The sequence below is a fragment of the Periplaneta americana genome, chromosome 5, assembly GCF_040183065.1.
Source record: "Periplaneta americana isolate PAMFEO1 chromosome 5, P.americana_PAMFEO1_priV1, whole genome shotgun sequence".
In the NCBI taxonomy this organism is placed as follows: Eukaryota; Metazoa; Arthropoda; class Insecta; order Blattodea; family Blattidae; genus Periplaneta; species Periplaneta americana.
The window spans coordinates 10,073,143-10,092,922 of NC_091121.1; the positions used below are offsets into that span (position 1 = coordinate 10,073,143).

The following is a 19,780-nucleotide window of genomic DNA, read 5'->3' on the forward strand; positions in this document are numbered from 1 at the left end:
ATTTCATTTTCACTCCTGCAAACTTCACTTTTAATTCAAGCATAAGTAAATTAGTAAACATACTTTGTTATAATACGTATACTGCACTAAATGAAAAAATGTAACAATTCGGAAAATGTAAACTTTATCACTCACATACCTCCTTCCTTGGCTAATTTTGCTAGTGCTTCACATATTGCCTGTGGCTTTGCTACAGCATCTTCAGGTACCCAAATTGCTCCCTCCAAATCTTCAGTTTTCAGGTACGGATGGAACTTTTTCACATCATTATTCCCGACTACCTGGAAATTACATACTTATTACCTTAAGTTTGCACAGAATCTGAACACTGAACAATAATTTTATAATTTTACAGTAAAATCCCTGGCCAAAAAAACAACAACAACAATAATAATAATAATAATAATAATAATAATAATAATAATAATAATAATTAAGGGTGTTGGGTATCTGAGTGTATGACATATGTTGTATATGAGCAAAGAAATTTTGCTATTACAGGTATATTTTGCTTTTTAGATTATCTTTATACTTCACAGTCCCGCGCCGTGGCGTCGCGGTCTAAGGCATCCTGCCTAGACTCGTGTTACGGAATGCGCGCTGGTTCGAGTCCTCATGGGGGAAGAAATTTTCTCATGAAATTTCGGCCAGTGTATGGGACCGGTGCCCACCCAGCATCGTGATGCACTTGGGGAGCTACGATAGGTAGCGAAATCCGGTTGCGAATGCCAGCTATAACGGCTGGGGGGATCATCGTGCTAACCACACGATACCTCCATTCTGGTTGGATGATCGTCCACCTCTGCTTTGTCATGTGGGCGTGAGGCCAGCAGCCGCCTGGTCGGTCTAGGCCCTTCACGGGCTGTAGCGCCACATATTATTATTTATACTTCACATACGGTACTTCGTTTTATAAAAAGTTTTAAATCTGAAAGATATTAATTAAATTTAAGTTAAAAACATAATGTTTTAGGATCATTATATAAATAGTTGAAAGAATTTTTTTGTTTGAAATATCACGAAGAATATCTCCCTGAAATTAATGATATTACTTACAGTTCACTCTGCATATATAATTTTTTAATTACCCTATTCAACCAAGAGATCTCATCTTTGGGGAAACACCAAAGCTGCAGTTCTTTCAGCCGCTCATAGGCACTGCCCTTGGTGCACCATGGTAAGAGAACTACACAGCACCGTGTTACGACTAATGGAGCAACGGTCAAGTGCCATTAGTGGAAATGACAGTACCCGCGAAAATTTACCCCCAATACCACCTTTATCACCACAAACTCCACTTGAACCTGCCAGGACTCGAACCTGGGTTTCCAATGTGGAAAGCAAACACTCCAGCTGTCTGTCTAACAGTGTGCCAGTTGCCTAAATATTGCCTTACTAATTGTCTATCCTTCTAGCAAGGAACAGAGAAAATATACTGTAGAACTCCGATAAGACGCTGTTCAAGGGACAGGGTGTAAACCATGTATTAACCGGGACTGCATATTAGGCGGGTACACTATATAATTTTGACTTATATACAGAATCTATTAGCATTTTTCTTTATTGAAATACATGATTCATGAAAGGTAATACAGTATTACTCCATTATGTAATTACTGTACTGTACGTCAAAGACATTTACAATATGTATTGTACTTAATTCTTTCGGGAAAAAAAGTCATTTATAGTTGTTTGCCGTGTGCGTGTTCTCCAAGTCCTCATGTTTACCACACTTCAGTTCCTGCGATTGCATCCTTCCGACGTCGCAACTGTAGTGATTGAGTCGCGATTTTTTTTATTATAGTTTTTAATATCGATAATGGGATTCCTAATGCATCAGAGAGTTGTTTCTGAGTAAGAGTACTGTTCTCATCGTACATTCGTAAGATTTCCAATTTTTCCGACATAAAAAGCGCTTTTTGTTCAACACTCATTGTAATGACATTCACAGACACTTCAATACACTAAAGGACAACAAACTGCCCAGCAAAAAATTTCCAGAATTTTATTACGGGCGAGTGAGGAATGCTGTTTGAGAGAGAGGGTTAGCAAGAGGGTGAGGTATTGTAACTGTATGTAGGCTTTAACTGCGCAGGTAAGGAGTCGAATAAGAGAGCATAACAAGAGGGTGGGGTATACTAAGGTATGAAGTATGAAGGTTTAAATGCGCAGGTAAAGGGTCGAATACCAATACTTTTCAGGTTAATGGCACCAGTGAGTTCAGTGACTAAGATGTTTCATTGCTGTTACAGTACATTGCTGAAAATTACATCGAAAATATTCCACAAAAATAGCATATTATGCGGGACTTGAGCACAACAAATGGGGTATTTTATAAAGGCGTTATATATGAAATGTGCAGGGACCGGACAAAAAAACGTATTACATGGGATAGCGTAATAAGTGAGGTTTTACTGTACCTACTTTTTTAAGTTCAGTTCTTACCTCACAGTGCAGACCTGTTGCCTGGTGATATGCCATTCGTCTTTTTAAGGCAATCAAGCGATCTTTAGTCTGTGCCAGATTAACACTGCCACTCTGCTTAAACCCTAAAATCACAACAAAATAATGCAATCAGTGATAAAGCAGTTACTTCATGACTAAAACTCAGAAGTAGTATGATAAACTTCGTGTTTATGTCAATATTTTACTCCAAAATGAGTTGTTAATCCTCTAATAGGACATTAAAACAATACCTCCATAGGACTAAAATCCCTATCAGGAACAGCATAGTAGTTCAGAAATAGGCCTAAGCTTAAATTAAAATTCATCAAAATTATAGCAACAACAGCTCTTTCAGAGCTTCAGATAAATTTTAAACAAACAATTTCATCCTGATGGACTTGACGTAAATAATAGGAATTGTAAAATTATTCAAAACATATTGTTGGATTTCATGCTTAGATGTATAGTAGCTATGTCATTTGATTTTGTTCATGAGCTGCCAATTTATTATATAGTGACATACAATTCAATGCCTCCTAGAACACAAAACCTGAGACCAATAATCGCAACAATGAATGACGTCACAACTCCTGGGCTGTTAAAACTCATGTTAAACGTGTATTTATATAAAAAACTTGTTCAATGATGACCATGTTATGACTAAGGATGTGACGAGATTTTGTAACACTTCTTAAAGAAGAGATAATTACCAATATACCGGAGTTAATAATATTAAGGCAGGTACGTAATGTACTTTACTTTTATAAGAATGCATGGCAGCAAATTGTGAGATGATTAACACTGTGTTGAGAAAATAAACAGAAAATTAGTTTTACAATACTGGGAATTAAAAATCTTGAGCATTTAAGTTTACAAGTCTAATATTTTTATCGAGACTTAAGATATGTTTGACTATGCTATATTAGTATGATTATACAATCCAAGGGGATAAAAAAGATTGACATAGGCCTAGTAATTGAAAGTAATCAACTGCTCTCATAAATTTTACCTTTCCTATTATTTTTTATTTTGTCATATACTGCTGATAACTATGGAAGTAAGATACATCTTAAATATTTTTACATTATAATACCACATCCTTCCAAAACATGTAATATTCTCAATGAAATTTCTTATTTTTAAACATAAAGTTAAATTTATATACTACTTTCAAATTCAATGTCCACAGAAATGATTAACAAATGTTCAGTGTCTGGATGCAGGAGCAATTATTGAAGATCTCCCCGGAATAAGGGTGTAACCAACAAATCTATAATACACGTTTCAGGAGAAAGGATATTAATTTCAGAGACATACATAAACACGTAAATCATTAGGCCTTTATTTACTAGCAGAACCATTTGACTAAACAAGTGTATTCAGCCACTGGATGAAACAATTTATTGTTATAAATAAATGTTTCAAAATTACTTTTTCCAGCCAAGTCACACATTTCATTAATTTGATGTTACATTCTTTCTCCACGGAAGATCTTCAATTATTATACAGGAGACGAGAAGATAAGTGTGTTCTTGTGTCCAAAAGATATAGTATTAAAAGGAAAATGATTGTGAGTGATTGCTTGGAAAGATTACGTTATGAAACCAAATTCTAAAATATGTTCACTGTATTTTCAATCGGGATAAATACAAAAAAGAATGAGCATGTTCGACACCAAGATTAGTACCTGTAACCTTGGTAACAGCCCCATTAATAAATTATACCCCGATAAGCGAAAATTTCAAATGCTTATTGATTATTAAAACATTAAGAACACAGCCAACCATGACACTGTAACTTATGTAAGTAAAAGTGTGTACCACTATTATGAGACTTTGTGAATGTTTGCCAATTTATAAATATGTACCTTGCCTAAATATCTGCGTATAAATGAAATCTTACTATAAATTATTGAAAGAATGCTGTCTACGGTCCTACTTAAGCAGTACTCTATTATAAATGTCTACTATTTAGTTAGATATTTCTGTATTTAGCATATGTATTATGTATTTACATAAGGGTAATATTTCAGTTTCTCTGTTATTTTTATTCTTTATGCTTCTCTGAAACACTCACAGAAAACTGACTCTAGTTTTTAAACTGATTCCCATTACGAAAATGTATTTTACAGAATAATTTAATAATGCACATTATGTAAATTACAGTTAACTATTTCATTGTTAAAATAATGGAATTATTGTTATTAATGTCAAATCGATAAAATGAAACATGCTATGCTATATTTTTTAATGTTTTATGGAAATTAACGTTGCTAGGATTCTTTTAAAATTCTAGACCAAGATGCATGACGTCAAATTTTTATACACTGGTTTTTTGTTCTAGAAGGCACTGTGCAATCCCTCTTTGACTATCTCCCAAAATGAACAATTGCATTAATGTGTTTACTTTACCAATATCATAGCCCAATTCATGTAGTCGTCTGTATAACTTGATGCTGTACATGATGAGGTTCCTCTCTGCTATCGGTTTGAAAAGCCCGAGAGTACCTGAACCAAAGTGTGAAGTACCACTTCCAATTCTGAAAATAAAAGAGAAGTCATCAACATACTGGCCAACCAGATTGTGAACACTGCAAACTATACAATAAATAGTGCATACGTTAAATATTTCTTGATTACACCACGGATTTATAAAAGTTTAGTTTACCTTAAGAATCAAACTGATTACAATGTTATTTATGGCTTAATTAAAAGTATGAAGAAATATCAATACCAATAATTATTTAAACCTTCACAAAATGAAAAAGTGGAATATAAACTCACTTCTTTTGTTCAAGTACAAGAATGTCTGTCCAACCATTCTGCACAAGATGATATGCAACAGAATTTGCGACTGTCCCTGCTCCACAAATGACAACTTGAGCCTGTTTTGGTAATACTGTTTCATTTCCTATAGAGAAGCCAGAATGAAGTCCCCTAATATTAAGTGAATTACTTAGCTTCGTTCTTGTTTCTGAGTGTATTTTGTCATTTGTTCTCCTTTTATACACATTTGATGATTGTTTGCGTATAGTTGTACATTGCAAGAACCATTGAGTCTCCCGCGCTGACTTAAATGCACCAACAGTACATCTGGGGCACATCATCATCATTTTTGAGCGGAAAAAATACTACAGTACTGTATAATTATCCTGCATAAAAATCCATCCTTATTCTTATACAAATACCGAGCGTACACGTGTGCATTAAACAATACTATACACTTTTTTTTACGTCTCTATAAACATCATAGCCTTCAAATACTCATCATTCACATTAACTTTGTAACAATTGTGACAAATTAAGAGACGTTGTGTTCCAATATAAGTTAAAATAATATATTTGCAATAATAAAATATCCTTTCAGCATACAACAGGTTAAGTCTGCCTACAGAAGCCTTAAAAAAAAATCTTTAAAATAGAACTCAAATATTCAGATACACAAGTACCTAGAACTGACAATAGAATACAGGTAAAATCAGCTGTGTTCAGTGTGAATAACGTTAGAAATAAAAAATTCCTTCCGCCATTTGGCATTGCGATAAAAGGAAGTTTTCCTCAGAACCATCCACTTTCTTCTTTATACATTTTCTTCGACATGACCTGTGCAATGCAACAATAAGTTTATACGACCCTTAATCACAATATCAGGGATACGACTTGTGTTTACAATGAAGCTGTAGTCGAACCTGGCTACAATGTCATTTACGAAGGCCGTTTTCTATACTGTCGTTTGTCGATGTGGGCGGTAGTGGGGGTAACAGGAAAGGGGAGAGGATAATAACATACAAGTCGTAATAGCATGATCCGAAATATGGTAAAGACTGGTTAGTGATTGCAATCTACTGAGTAAGCTTGTGAAACACCGATCTTTGCTAAAATGACAACTTGGAGGGACAAGGTAATTAACTGTTTTATGATGAAATCATTCATTATTTTAATTTCATTAAGAACTCACTCCATACGTAATTATTGTTTATTGTCAATTCTAACAATTTAAATAATAATGTAATATTCAAGTGTGAGCAGTTCAGAAATTGTTTAAAATTAATTCAGCACCTATAAAGGTACTGATTTTGCATAGAAAAGTTACACTTGACAGTATAGTCACTAATTAAATAGTTGAACTTTTTTTTTTTTTTTGCGAAGTTAAAAATAGACATTGTATTTATAATGGTGTGATTCACATTGTTTGAAGTCGACCTATTTGGTGTTGTGCCAACTTAAGAAATAGTGGGTAGGTTAGTATGTAAAGTGAAATATACAATTACTAATTGGCTAATTGCGTAGTTCAATATGGACTGTATGAATAAGTGTGCGGATCCGTAGGATACGTATACAGTAGATCATCCGCACTCATTCAAGTGCGCGCACGCATATCACTCATGAATTGTGACAATTTCATCATGACATGATAATTTTAAGATGTTTCTTTTCTTATATAGTTTTCAACAAGCTTCCTGAACAATGGAGATGAAACAACAGTAAAAGATTTAATACACGCGCTGTATACAACAAGGACAATCCACAGACCACTACCAGGATTTGAAAGTCACTCAGATGATCTCCTTGCTAGAATATCCGCAGGAGTGGACTGTGATGAAGTTTATCCCCAGATTTATATTGGTGATGCGTAAGTTTTACAGTATAATATAACATGCTTTCAACGTCTTCCACAAGAGTAGGCCTATTGTTTGTTTTTTTCCTTCTTCATGTAGATTTGTTTTACATAGGTACCAGTAATATAATATATTTTTCTTACCTTGTAGACGATCTGCGGAGGACAAGGCTTACCTCAAGAAAATTGGTATTACACATGTCTTGAACACAGCAGAAGGTAACAGATTTGGAATGGTGAATACGAACAAAGTTTACTACAGAGATACAAATATTAAATATTTAGGCATCCAGTTAATAGATTTGCCAATGACTAACATTAGCGTACATTTTCAAGAAACTGCTGATTTCATCGAAGACGCTGTAAAAAGTGGAGGTAAGAATCTGTTTAATTGTTTATTACATTGTATGTTCAAAAAGATGCAGAATATATATGCCTATATATATTTTAAATAGCAGTTTGGTACAAATCGCAAAATTAAAACTTCGAAAATTCACAATTCCAAAATATTTTTTCTTTCAGATTGAAGGGCAATTTTTGGGACCTTAAGCATAGCTACATTTAATGAAAATGGGGATTAAGGATATCAAGAAATAAAATTTATAAAATATATAAATTTTTAAGGATCGAAGATGTATGTAATCCCTTAATAACTGCTTTTTCCACTAAAATATCTGCTGTGACCAAACCATGAGCCTTGATAACTGCAGATATATAAGCTGAAAAATTGCAAAATACCGTTATATTCTCAGCAGTTTGGATAAAATAAAAAATTCTGGATGCATTATTGTTTTAGTGCATCTATGTAATGAGAAATTTTAAGTTGGCGTGCACTTTGTACACAACTCAGATTTCACCTTGTGTAGGCCTATCAATAAGATTTAATAAAGAGTGCGGCAAAACATCCTCCCTAATTTAAAGTTTAAATAAAGAACAGATGGATCAAAATAAGGAAACTATATTAATATGAATGGTATCTAAACAGTGGGAAATTTAGGTTTACATGCATTGCCATAGCGATATCAAATGACATGCACAAAACAAGAAGAATGGAATAGGACATTGAATACACGGAATTGACATTCAATTAGTGCAAATTGTACTCTGTAACGAATTCCAACTATGCCGTGGACGGGTGAAGAACGTGCTTACTCTGTGGTATCGTTTCTGGTAAATGGTAATTCCATTGTCGCTGCTCAGATGTTTCCCGGACGCTTAATTTCTTCACGTGGCGACGTCCCCTGGCCAGCACGATCACCAGACCATGCACCCTGCGTTTTTTTCTATGGGGGCATCTTAAGGCTGAGGTGTTCAAACATCGGCCAAAGACTTTGCCAGACATAAGAAACGCAATACAGGAAGAAATTGATCTTATTCCTCAAGAAATGCTAGTTAGAGTGATGCAGAATTTCCGAAGTCGCATTCAACAATGCATTGATAGTGAAGGACACCGCTTGAGAGACAAGTTATTCAAAAAATGAAAAATTCCCACTGTTAAGATACCATTCATATTAATAAAGTTTCCTTATTTTGATCCATGTGTTTTTTGTTTAAACTTTAAATTAGGGAGGATGTTTTTCCGCACCCTTTACTTAGCAGTGTTATGTAAAGTCAGAAGCTGATTTCATATGTGGTAATAGATTTCACTCTTTTGAAAATGGAACCAGCCCCATGACACTGGAAGAACTTGAAGTTGTAACTGTCCTTATTCTTATTATTTATGCTTTAAATCAGACGTGGGCATCAGTAGTACATGTCGAATGGAGTCGAACGCAAGGACGTGATCTCCCTCCCTCCACACCCTTAGCTGGGGTACCTGTCCGACCGGTTGAAGTACTGGCGGACAACGGTGGATTTCACTAAAAAAAAAAAAAAAAAAGGCGTTCTCTAAGGAAGCTCCTGAAGTAAAAAAGTCCAAAAATATTATTTCCGCAAAGAATGGGAAAATGAATTCTTTTGTTGCGAAGAAGGGGAAAGCGTTAGGTGCTTATTATGCTACAAAATTTTACTAGCACGTTGAGCGACATTATGAAAAAGACTCGTTTTAATGGAACAATTTTTTTTTTATTTTATTTTTTATAATAATAGTAGTCCACACCTGTGGAGTAATGGTTAGCGCGTCTGGCCGCAAAACCCCAAGTGCAAGTACACAAATATGGCTGGTTTAGATGTATATAAGCTTAAACAACTTTGCAAAGTAAAATATTCACATTTTCGGAGTTTTGTTACGAAAACTGCTTCTATGTTTGGCTCAACCTTTATTCGTGAACAGTTTCTTTCTCAGTTGGCCATTGTAAAATCCAAATCAAGATCACGCATTTCAGACGAAAATTTATTCTATCAGCTCACAATTGCAATGTCTGACATAACTCCCAATTTTGAAACACTTGCTGATTTACGTGACGAAGAAGAATAAACGAATCCTTTCTTTTAAGGGCATGAGTCAATTGACGTAAATTGACAAAAACAACAAGGAACTACAGTAAGAAGTTTAAAAAATAGCCTAATTGTTGCTTTTCTGTTTCTTGGTAATGTGCTTGATATTTCGTTAAGAATCTATTTTTCCTTAGTTTCTTAATTTTATTTTGAAAGGATGCAAATTAGTGACTGAAGCCCTTTCAAAACAAATAGGTTCAGATTATGGCATTACTTTTTAACTGTTGTGGAATTGTACGTTTTATATCATTTTATAAGGTTTTTACAGTAATTGTTTAAATTAGGAATAAAGTTATGTTTCAGCTTTTTGTAAAATAGTTTGTATTTGTTTTGGAAAATATGTTTTCTTTCATTGTCATTATTTATAAAAATAACATTTGTAGAACACTGTGTATCTTTTTGTCCTGCTTAATTACTTAACTTCCTGGTTTCAGTACTTCACGCGATCCACCGCTGAGTATTATGTTAACAGGTGATGCGTGTTGCAGCAATCAGAGTAGTATGGCGCATCTCTTTAAATGTCCACGTCTGCTTTAAATAAACAGCAGCACTAGCAGCTGAAGACGGTATATCATCATCTTCACTGCAGGATTATAACTGATAACTGTTCCCTGTTGCAGGCAAAGTCCTGGTGCACTGTCTGATGGGGATGTCTCGATCCAGTACCTGCGTATTATCGTACCTGATGCTCAAACAAGGCCTTACTGCAACAGAGGCATTGAAGAGGGTAAGAATCCACCGTGATATTCGCCCCAATGATGGCTTTCTTGAGCAGTTGGCACGACTGGACAACAAGTTAAGAAGAGAGCGGGAACGCACATCTTCTCTGTGATCCGGGGGATAAATTTTGTGCTGAATCGTATTTGTACATCGTGAGCGTGGAAAACATATTAACAAAGGGAAATTTTAAAATACTTAATCCATAACATACTATAAATGCAGTAATGTATAACTGCTCTTCCATAAATTCTATCCTGTAATATGACTGATGTATAATTCCAACTAATCAAATCCTATGGTGAATGATGAAAATGTTACAATCATCCTTAAAAAATTCCTGTACTTATATCATGTACTGGTAACATAAAAATACATTTTTTCTTAAATTTATAATACAGTGTGTGTCTAAAAAATATTAACACTTATATGGGTAGTGATTCAATATACACTAACTTCAACATTTCTCCAAGTGTTCACCATCGTGTTCCAACATTTGTAAGGAACCTTTCCCATGGATGCACATTTCTTGTGGCTTGGTTGCAGATACACAGTTTTCAGTATACCGCACGGCCAAAAATTGCAGGGAGTAAGATCTGACAAACATGCTGGCCATTGCATTAGTGCTGCTCTACCAATTCATCTTCGTTGCATATATGGCCACATCCAAAGATCTTTCTTGAAGATTTTCCATACAGTTGACCTGGATCTTGCACTTTATCATCTTGTTGATTCGCTTAGACTACATAAGAAAGCCTCTTGTACAGTCCCAGAAACAGAATTTGGGCCACCTGAATTTTGTTTTTGGGACTGTAGAGCAACCATGTTTTCAAGGGATTGTATGTGGTGGACTGCTGTTTGCTGTCAGCAACTTGGCTATTTTGATGAACTTGCCATAAATGTAGTAAATGGTTATTCTACAGACATGGACAAATTATTAACAAAATTGACGATTTTTATGATAATTCTGTTTGCAAAATTTGTCTTTTCAATTTACACTACAGTTGACAATTTTTCATATTTCTATCATTATAGTAGACAGAAAAATGCAAAAATGCCAACTGTAGTTTAAATTGAAGAGCCAATTTTTGTAAGAATATATAATAAAAATCTTTAATTTTGCTAAAAATTTGTAAATATGCAAATATGTCAACTGCAGTCTAAATTGAAGAGTCAGATTTTGTCAAAATATAAAATAAAAATCTTCAGTTTTGCTAATTATTTGGAAATATCCAAAATGTGAACTGTAGTCCAAATTGAAGAGTCGAATTTGGTAAAAAAATATAGTAAAAATCTTCAGTTTTGCTAATAATTTGTAAATATGGAAAAATATCAAATGTAGTCCAAATTGAAGAGTCAAATTTTCTAAAAATATACAATACAAATCTTCAATTTTGCTAATAATTTGGAAATACGCAAAAATGTCAACTGCAGTCTGAATTGAAGAATCATATTTTGTAAAAATATATAATAAAAATCTTATTTTGCTAATAATCTGTCCATGTCTGTAGATGGTGGATCACTATTGAAGTAGGCTTCATTTTTTCTTTTGCTGCAGTCTTTTGTCTTTGCTCCAAACTGATGTCTTGCAACCATTTTTACAACAGAGATAATAATTCAAATTCTAACTATAGAAATACCATGACCTACCTTATTTTGGAACATGTTGGCCCCAGGTCCTGTGTATAAAAATATAAATTGAACCACTACTCATGTAAGTGTTCACAATTTTTAGAGAGACTGTATAGGCTAGATGTATATCGGATTCTAAACTAGCTGGTAGCTAATAGTAACAATCTAAATAAAGGTTAAAGTTAACTTTCTTTCTTAACATCAAGTAGTAAGAATAATGGTTGAAAAAAAAAACACAGAAATTTACAAGCCCTGTTCAGTTTATGGTGGCTAGAATTACAACGTACAAGAAGAGTAGTCCACCTATGTGCCTAAGTATACTGAATTCAAATTATCAGAAGCTCTAAGCCGAACTTTACAACCGTCCCAGGGTTTTGAGTTCAGATAGGTAAATCAACGAATCATCACAGAAATAAGTCTGAGGTACCAAGCACCAACTTCATTTCAACTATTACAGAACCATTTGTAGCTTGTAAATTGTATAGTATAACAATATTGAGATTGTCTTCAATCGTACTATTGTGTACTTATGTAAAAATGTGCCTGTAAATGTAATTTATAGTGTCAAGTATTGTGATAGTATGGTTAGTAAGTTACAGATAATTTAAACTCAACATATATTGTACAAAAATTAGAGACATATTCCGATTTATACAAAGTCTAGTGAAATTGTGGTGCTGAAATGAGAGACATTTGTTAGAGAAATTTGAAAAAAAAAAAGATTTAATTTCGTTAATAAAAATCAAATTGTAAATAAAAAACAACTTTATATATATTTCTCTTTTTTCCTTACATATACAATAATAATTTCTGTATTTTACAGCCTCATTTACAGTATCTACAAATATTACATCTTTCACACTGTGTGCATAATGATACATACATCCAAGTATCATTTTTCCATTATATATATGATCATTCTATCATATGAAATGTAACTTTGTGCAAGACTCCGCAATTTACACATACAAGTACATAAAACACAAAAGGAAGAAATTAGATTTAATGTATAAAAATGTGTCACATTGTTCTGAATAATGTACATTTTTATATTAAATATGTCTTAAATATGTAAATAAAAGAACAGCTTAGTATTACGCTACTAGAAATTAATACATACACTTGCCCATCTTCAATCCTTTCTGCATATCCTGTCATTGGAAAACAGAACCTTTTCAGTACTAAAAGGAACGAAAGTTTAACAAAACTTCAAAGAACCTTTGGGGGAGAACGGGGGACAGCAGAGAATGATCTGAAGAGGTAAATATTAGTTTTCCAATCTCCAGCGCCTCTCCTCCCACTTTCTGCAAACTCCACACATAGTTGGGCAATTCAACTAATACTGAACTTACTGCACGATTCTCAGTATAAGGGTGATCAGCTATGTTATCACTAGTATCCATATTGCAGCTACCAATAAACTGGAATAAGATTGCTTATTTGAAGTATATGTAACGTCACAGTACAGGTACAGATACATTTGTATACAAAATAGTTATGCATCCTCTGCCCTTTTCGTCTAGAAGGCAAAATCAGGACGCAGTCATAGTGAGTAGTCTTAACAATCGCTGCTTTTACTAATCGTATTTAAATAACCACATCTTTGTGAATGATTGAAGGTTCACTGCAGAGGTAAAATACAGGGTGGCACACGAAATGTCATCCATTTAATTATCACATTAAAATTTTAATATTGTAGTTTCGATGTTTCTAACTGCGCTAGTGGATGCCGAAATTCATGCAAAATCCGATAGGTAGCATCACAATTCGGATGTAACCATAGCTACGAGCACAAACATCACATTTTGAAATGGTGGACAACGGGTAAACACAAGGTGTTGTGAATAAACAAAACGTTCGATTCTGGGCAAGGGAACCTTCTTGCATTCTGCATGAAAAAGAAATGTATGGGGCAAAAGTTTCTGTATGGGTCGCAATTTCGAGCCATGGAATCATCGGTCCAATTTTCTTCGATGAAAACCATGTTGGAAAGCAGTTTTATCCATCTTGTGGCAAAAGGTATCACTATGGAAACAAAGTGGTTCATGCAGGATGGAGCCCGTCCACACACTGCAAACACCGTTCTGGATTACCTGCACGAGATGTTTGATCTTCGTGTGATGTCACATCGACATGGGTGCAGCAAAATGTGGCCACCTCATAGCCCGGACATTAATCCGTGTGATTTCTTTTTATGGGGATTCAAAAAAAGAGGTCTACCAAAGGAGGCCAGAAAATGTGGTGCAGCTCAGAGCCCTTCTAGTGGAGTTGTGCCGTGCGCTATCTGAAGACTTGTGTCGAAAAGTGGTGACGAATGTAAGGGTTCGTTTGCAAGAGGTTGTGAGGCAAAATGGCGGTCATATGGAACATGTTGTGCATTAGAGATAAAATTCCAAATCCTAATTATTAATTCTGTATAATTTTGTAAAGCTTCAATACAAACTAATATGTGTTACGTGTAAAATAAATGGTATGACATTTCGTCTGCCACCCTGTACCTTAAGTAAGATGCTCAAGCATGTAATATTGCAGGGTATAGTTGATATTTCTGTGGTGTTCAGGTAAGAGGGATAATTCATTTTTGTGCAAATGGAATTTTGTTCTCCGGATGAACACACAAGTTAAATTATATGAGTGTGCAAAAATGAAAAGAATACTAGCAGTTGCTGTTTTTTATTTGTGTAGAAAATTATTTGCAATAAGAGTCCGAATTTAAGCTTCATTTACCAAACTCATTTTTATGACATCTCCCTTTATCCAAACATAAATTTGAACTAATATCTTCACTGTCAATATAGACAACATTACATATAAATTGTGTAAAATATATGTAAAAGTGACGAAAACAGTACACTGAAAGACACTGCAATACCAAAAGGCAGAGAATGGGTTTTAAACATAATCCAAAAGAATCAGTAACACCAAAATCTGAAAATTACGAAGATATTAACTCCACGTTTAACGTGGATTTGTGTAGCCAACATCCCAATTAATAAATGAAGTAATCTACATTTTAGGGAATTTCTGGAAAAGTACATAGAAAATTAGTGGGTTTTCAGTGATGAGCAACATGCAATATCTTAATGAAACACGAAAAAATATCAGACAATAGGAATATTTTGCAATATAAAATCATTTCAAGTGACATCCACATATGTTCAAGTTCCGTAACTTACGAATGCACATTATTATTCACTACAAAGATCACGACGAAAATGATCATCACAGATCAAGCATGTGTTTACAAGTATAGCTTCAGAATATCGTGAGTTGACTATACTCCACGAACAGACAGTGACGACGTATTTGTTTATATCCTCATCTGTTGCATTACCTGTGTTCGGCATACTATATACCCAATGTGTGTCTAACTTCAGTCTTTAGGTAGCTGAAATACGGAGCCTAGTTATCACAGTCGAGAAAGGTTTTAAAACAAGAAGTATAGTGTGGAACGTGTGTGGTATTACATTATTAGAGAATACTTTTGCTAAGGATAGATGGATTCTACAACGTTGATTTAAAATTGTGAGAAAATTGCCTGGTATAAACATCCCAACAAGTCAATTATGAAGAGATTTTGTTGTAAGTTTGGTGTTGGACAAGAAATCGAACACGAGGGCATTTTAACAGAAGAAACTTAGACTCTGGGTCTTATCTAGTATAGTAGTGACGTTTTCATTATGGACAAGCGGCATTCGTTTGTGAGCTACCGATCTCAGTTGCATTACTGACTTGTAAAAATAATTGAAGAGTCCACTGCAAGAATGATGGATGTCATTTGGAATATCTTTTTCAGGAGAAGCAATTGAAAGTTTGAAATCCTTAGCGTTCAAAGCTTAACTGTGATTTTCCGATCATTACTGGACAATGACTTTCAGTGTTAATGCCATATAACTCTCTATGTACATTCTATATGTCTTAAGCTATGCATTGACAGTCTTGGTTCATTTTCGACAAGAAAGTGACATCCATCATTCTTGCAGTGGACTCTTCAATTACTGTAGCCACCTGACCCACTTTAAAACGTGTGCGGCATTGCCAAGTCTTATTTTTCTCCATGGTGTCTAAACCTACACACATAGTGAGGTGACAAAGAGCTAAAAGCAGTTAAAGTGTGGCACGGTTCTGATTTTAAAGACTTGAATGCGGTAACGAAAATATTTTACATGCCGGTTGTCCATAATGAAAAAGAGACTACTCATCTGTGAATGAGACCAGGCTCTGTCAGTGCTGAGGCAGGATGGCCCAGCTGTCAGCATTGGCTTTATAAATGCCACTCAGGCCTACTGTCGAATTTGGACAATAATTGCATATATATATATATGAAGAGCATGATCCATTTTTATGATATAACTGGGCCAGTTCTCTTACCCACAGATCTATGGACTGAGCGTTTTTCAGGTGACATGCACAATAACACAACTTTTAAATAAGGACTGGCATAGTTTTGGAGGAAAACAAACTTAAAATATAATGATAAAGGTCTCAAAAAATATATAGTCTATATACGTATAAATCATAAAAATGGACTGAGCGAGTTTTCAGATCACACTCTTCATATATCAATGGCCCAATTCAAAAGAGAAACAACTCAAAATTTAAAGTTTTGAGAAACCTGCATTTTAAAGCTTTATGGTACTTTGAAAAATCAAAGGATGATTGAAATTACTCCAAATTCTGTTAATTATGTTTTATATCTGTGGCCGGGAGGAAAAAGGTCTTAAGTCAATTTTTTTGCGAAAATGAGATTTTTATATATTCTGAAAGCGGAAACAATTCTCTACAATCTGGTAAAACGGCTAAAGTCAAATAAGACTCCTGACTGGATTTATAGAGCGTTACCAAATGTCCTTGGATTTATAGAGCGTTACCAAATGTCCTAAGTACTTTTTGAATCGAGCACACACAGAATAAAGGACTTAAGAATATTTAATACTTTATTCCTTACAAACATCACATGTTTGCTTTCCATGCTTCCCTATTAAAAGGTCTAACTTGTATTTTAGCCATTTTATCACATAGTGATGCCCTTTCCTTTTAAAACTTTAAGCACCAGGGTAAACAGTCCTGTAATTAAATTACATAAGTTAGGTCAGATGCAACAGTGTTCATGAGTAGAATAGTTATATACAATAAAAGTAATTTGATACAGTTCTATGAACACTTATAAAAAGTGTTCATACAGCTGTATCAAATTACTTTTATAAAAAGTGTTCATACAACTGTATCAAATTACTTTTATTGTATATAACTAGTCCTGTACTTCTTTAAGACCCATTTTGTATTCCTAATAATTTACATTTCTCATTTATTTTGACATGAAAAAGGTCTTATGTTTAATAGTCCCTTCTACTCAGTTTGGCTTCTAGTCTTAAAAGGGCTTAAGTGCGGCTATTTTTGGAAATAATCAAGAAAATCGTTAAATAAACAACATTATCTATTTTAGAAGAAATATAAACACATAATATCCAGGAAAAATCTCTTAATTAAGAAAACTCTATAATTGACACCAATTTCAATCTTTCTACTGCTTTCCTGAAAAGTATAAAATTTTTACTTCAGACCTTTTTCCTCCTGGCCACAGATATTTACTATACTAAAAGTTTCAAATTAGAGTGTGTTAACCCTAGAACACTAACGATATTCTACACACATGCATATTAATCATGAGTAAAATTTACTCACATATTTTTCAATCATCACCCAAATTTTAAGAGAGTATTCTATGATTACCTTCATGTTTCTTCTTTTGTGGATAAGCAATTTGGGCATGATATATTGCGTGAATTAAGATTCAAACATCAATTAATTTATACAGTATTTACTACTTGCTGAAGCACATTAGCTTTGTAAACTTGAACTCTGAATATGACATTCAGAAAAAAGAATATTAAAATTAACATCCAAAGTAATCTAAAGTTTATTCCTATAAATCTGAACATAGTACTCAAAAAGAAGAATTCACATCCCAGATAATCTAATAAAGATCCTGTTTGGGACAAGAAGAGCAGTTTTTTTTCTGTTCGGCACAAATGGGTTTTCTGCAAGTTTCACAATGTATAGTACTGCACCTCCTTTTGACCTGTAGACACATGATGGAGTATTTCCGTTTCCCTTTCTGAAGTGGATACTGAGGTGTTTGAGTACATTGTTGATTTCAAAGTTACAATTAATTCTGAAGACGAAATCCTTTGCATACAGTGGCGTAGCCAGCAGCTGGGCCAGGTGAGCCCAGGTCCACCCAAAAAATATGCGAATTTTTGCATTTTTTATGGAAAATACTAAACATTAAAACTAAACCATGGATAGTTACAGTCGATAGCATTAAGGTAAGAAGTCAAAAATGCTTTCATTTTTTCAAGAGCCAATTTAACTGTGTTGGATTGGGCCTAAAAAATTGTCTGGCAGTGTTAAAAAGAAGGAAGCCGTGGAGGCTACTGAATTGTTACATCAGCTAGAAAAATTTGACACCTTATTTCATGTAGTATATTTAGACGATATTCTTGCTCTTGCAAATTCATTATCCGAAGCACCTCAGTCTCTAAAAATGGATATTAGTAAATGTTCGTCCTTCATTAAGGCAATGATATAAAAGTTTTCAAAGCTCTGAAACGAAGAAAAATTCGACAATCATGTCAAGCACAAGGCTTTGTAAGCTAGCAATTCTATTCATCGAGAGGGAGAAAAGTTGGGATTTGTTGAAGAACCCATCATCAGCAATCGACAGATTCGTTGCTAGGAAATCTCGACAGCTCCAGTTCAACTTATGGAGCGTTTGTATAGGTATGCCTTGCATGATTGTTTACTATAATTTTGCATGTTATTAAATAAGACTTCCGAGAATGAGTTTCAAGGCAGTTGACAGCAGTGGCATTATCAGGAGATGGGTCAGGTACTTTCTAAATCCTGCTTAACTGGCCCACCCAAAATAATTAGTCTGGCTATGCCACTGTTTGCATCATAGTGCCAAGAATTAGTAAATTCTCGGTGCTGTTTCCCTTTTGAATTGGACCGTCGATATATATATATATATTACACAAGAACTGAGGCTAGTGTTCAATTAATTAATCCTGTAGTTTAATCATAAGACTGAAAAGCATTCACTATCTGTGTGCGCATTCACAGTGGAAGCAGGCAAAGAACTTGCAACAGATCAAGAAGTATTACGGGCAATATCTTTACCTGGAAGCACATTTTCTTCTCCAGAAATTATTGTATTAATGAACGCAAATTTTAAGTGGTCACTAATTACTAACAGACAGTATTAGAACAACAATAAAATATGTGAAAGAAAAAGATTTAAGAACGTGAAAATTTCCTGCAGTCTTTTTGATGTAACACAGCAAGCCTCTGGGAAAGCGCCTAATTTTCAATACTTCATTTCTTTCTAAGGTTCTCTTTCTTTTATTCTGAAACACGCCAGTTTGTATGATATAAATCAAGTGAGAAGCGTGACTCTGCATTTTTCACAAGAAATGAATTCAGGTGGGAGAGAGGGGCAATTTTCTGATACGTCACTGAAGTATAGTTTCCACATAACATCGACATAATTTTTATCTACACTATGTACAGAGGTGTGAAAATTATTAGAATAATCTTAATTTTAAAGGTTTTTTAATAGTTCCTTCACAAATATTCATTGAATTGATGAATATTGGTATATAATATTACTATACTGATGTAGGATATATTTACTACTAACAATGCCGGAAAGCATTGTTGTACATTGGTATTTTTCTTATTTTACAATTGTTATGGGAATTCAGAAATTATTATATTATGTTGGCGGAATTGGAAACATAAAAAATTAATTAAGAAATGCTTTAAACAAATTGTTCTTTGCGTTTACATTGTTGTCAAGGTTCAAATGAACGAATACATCTGTTTTGTGCATATAATTTTTTATGTTTCCAATTCCGCCAACATAATATAA

General features: G+C 34.1%; 3 protein-coding genes across 4 annotated transcripts in view; 1 reads left to right on the forward strand and 2 right to left on the reverse strand.

Moving 5' to 3' along the window:
* LOC138699458 (pyruvate dehydrogenase phosphatase regulatory subunit, mitochondrial-like) overlaps window positions 1-6,135 on the reverse strand; it is a 33,689-nt gene extending 27,554 nt beyond the window's left edge. Inside the window, exons 1-4 of the mRNA XM_069825345.1 lie at window positions 5,229-6,135; window positions 4,857-4,984; window positions 2,446-2,549; window positions 140-281 (exon numbers count right to left, since the gene is read on the reverse strand). Coding sequence (XP_069681446.1) covers window positions 140-281; window positions 2,446-2,549; window positions 4,857-4,984; window positions 5,229-5,557 — 703 coding nt within the window. The 5' untranslated portion in view covers window positions 5,558-6,135. The remainder of the gene's footprint in view (window positions 1-139; window positions 282-2,445; window positions 2,550-4,856; window positions 4,985-5,228) is intronic.
* A 51-nt stretch (window positions 6,136-6,186) lies between these two features.
* LOC138699460 (dual specificity protein phosphatase 3) lies at window positions 6,187-12,944 on the forward strand. Its single transcript, XM_069825349.1, has 4 exons — window positions 6,187-6,345; window positions 6,890-7,077; window positions 7,214-7,437; window positions 10,119-12,944. The coding sequence occupies exons 1-4, from the start codon at window positions 6,325-6,327 to the stop codon at window positions 10,328-10,330; spliced, it is 645 nt and encodes a 214-aa protein (XP_069681450.1). The 5' UTR covers window positions 6,187-6,324; the 3' UTR covers window positions 10,331-12,944.
* LOC138699459 (low-density lipoprotein receptor-related protein 12-like) overlaps window positions 12,595-19,780 on the reverse strand; it is a 28,763-nt gene continuing 21,577 nt past the window's right edge. For both annotated transcript variants that reach the window (XM_069825347.1, XM_069825348.1), the window contains exon 9: window positions 12,595-19,409. The gene's annotated coding sequence lies outside the window, so the exon portion shown is untranslated. The remainder of the gene's footprint in view (window positions 19,410-19,780) is intronic.

Excerpts from the sequence above, each read along its gene's own strand:
- LOC138699460 (XM_069825349.1), top strand. The coding sequence starts at position 6,325 with ATGACAACTTGGAGGGACAAG. Across the intron at positions 6,346-6,889 it reads TGACAACTTGGAGGGACAAG|TTTTCAACAAGCTTCCTGAA; the intron begins GTAATTAACTGT and ends TTTCTTATATAG. Across the intron at positions 7,438-10,118 it reads AGACGCTGTAAAAAGTGGAG|GCAAAGTCCTGGTGCACTGT; the intron begins GTAAGAATCTGT and ends TCCCTGTTGCAG.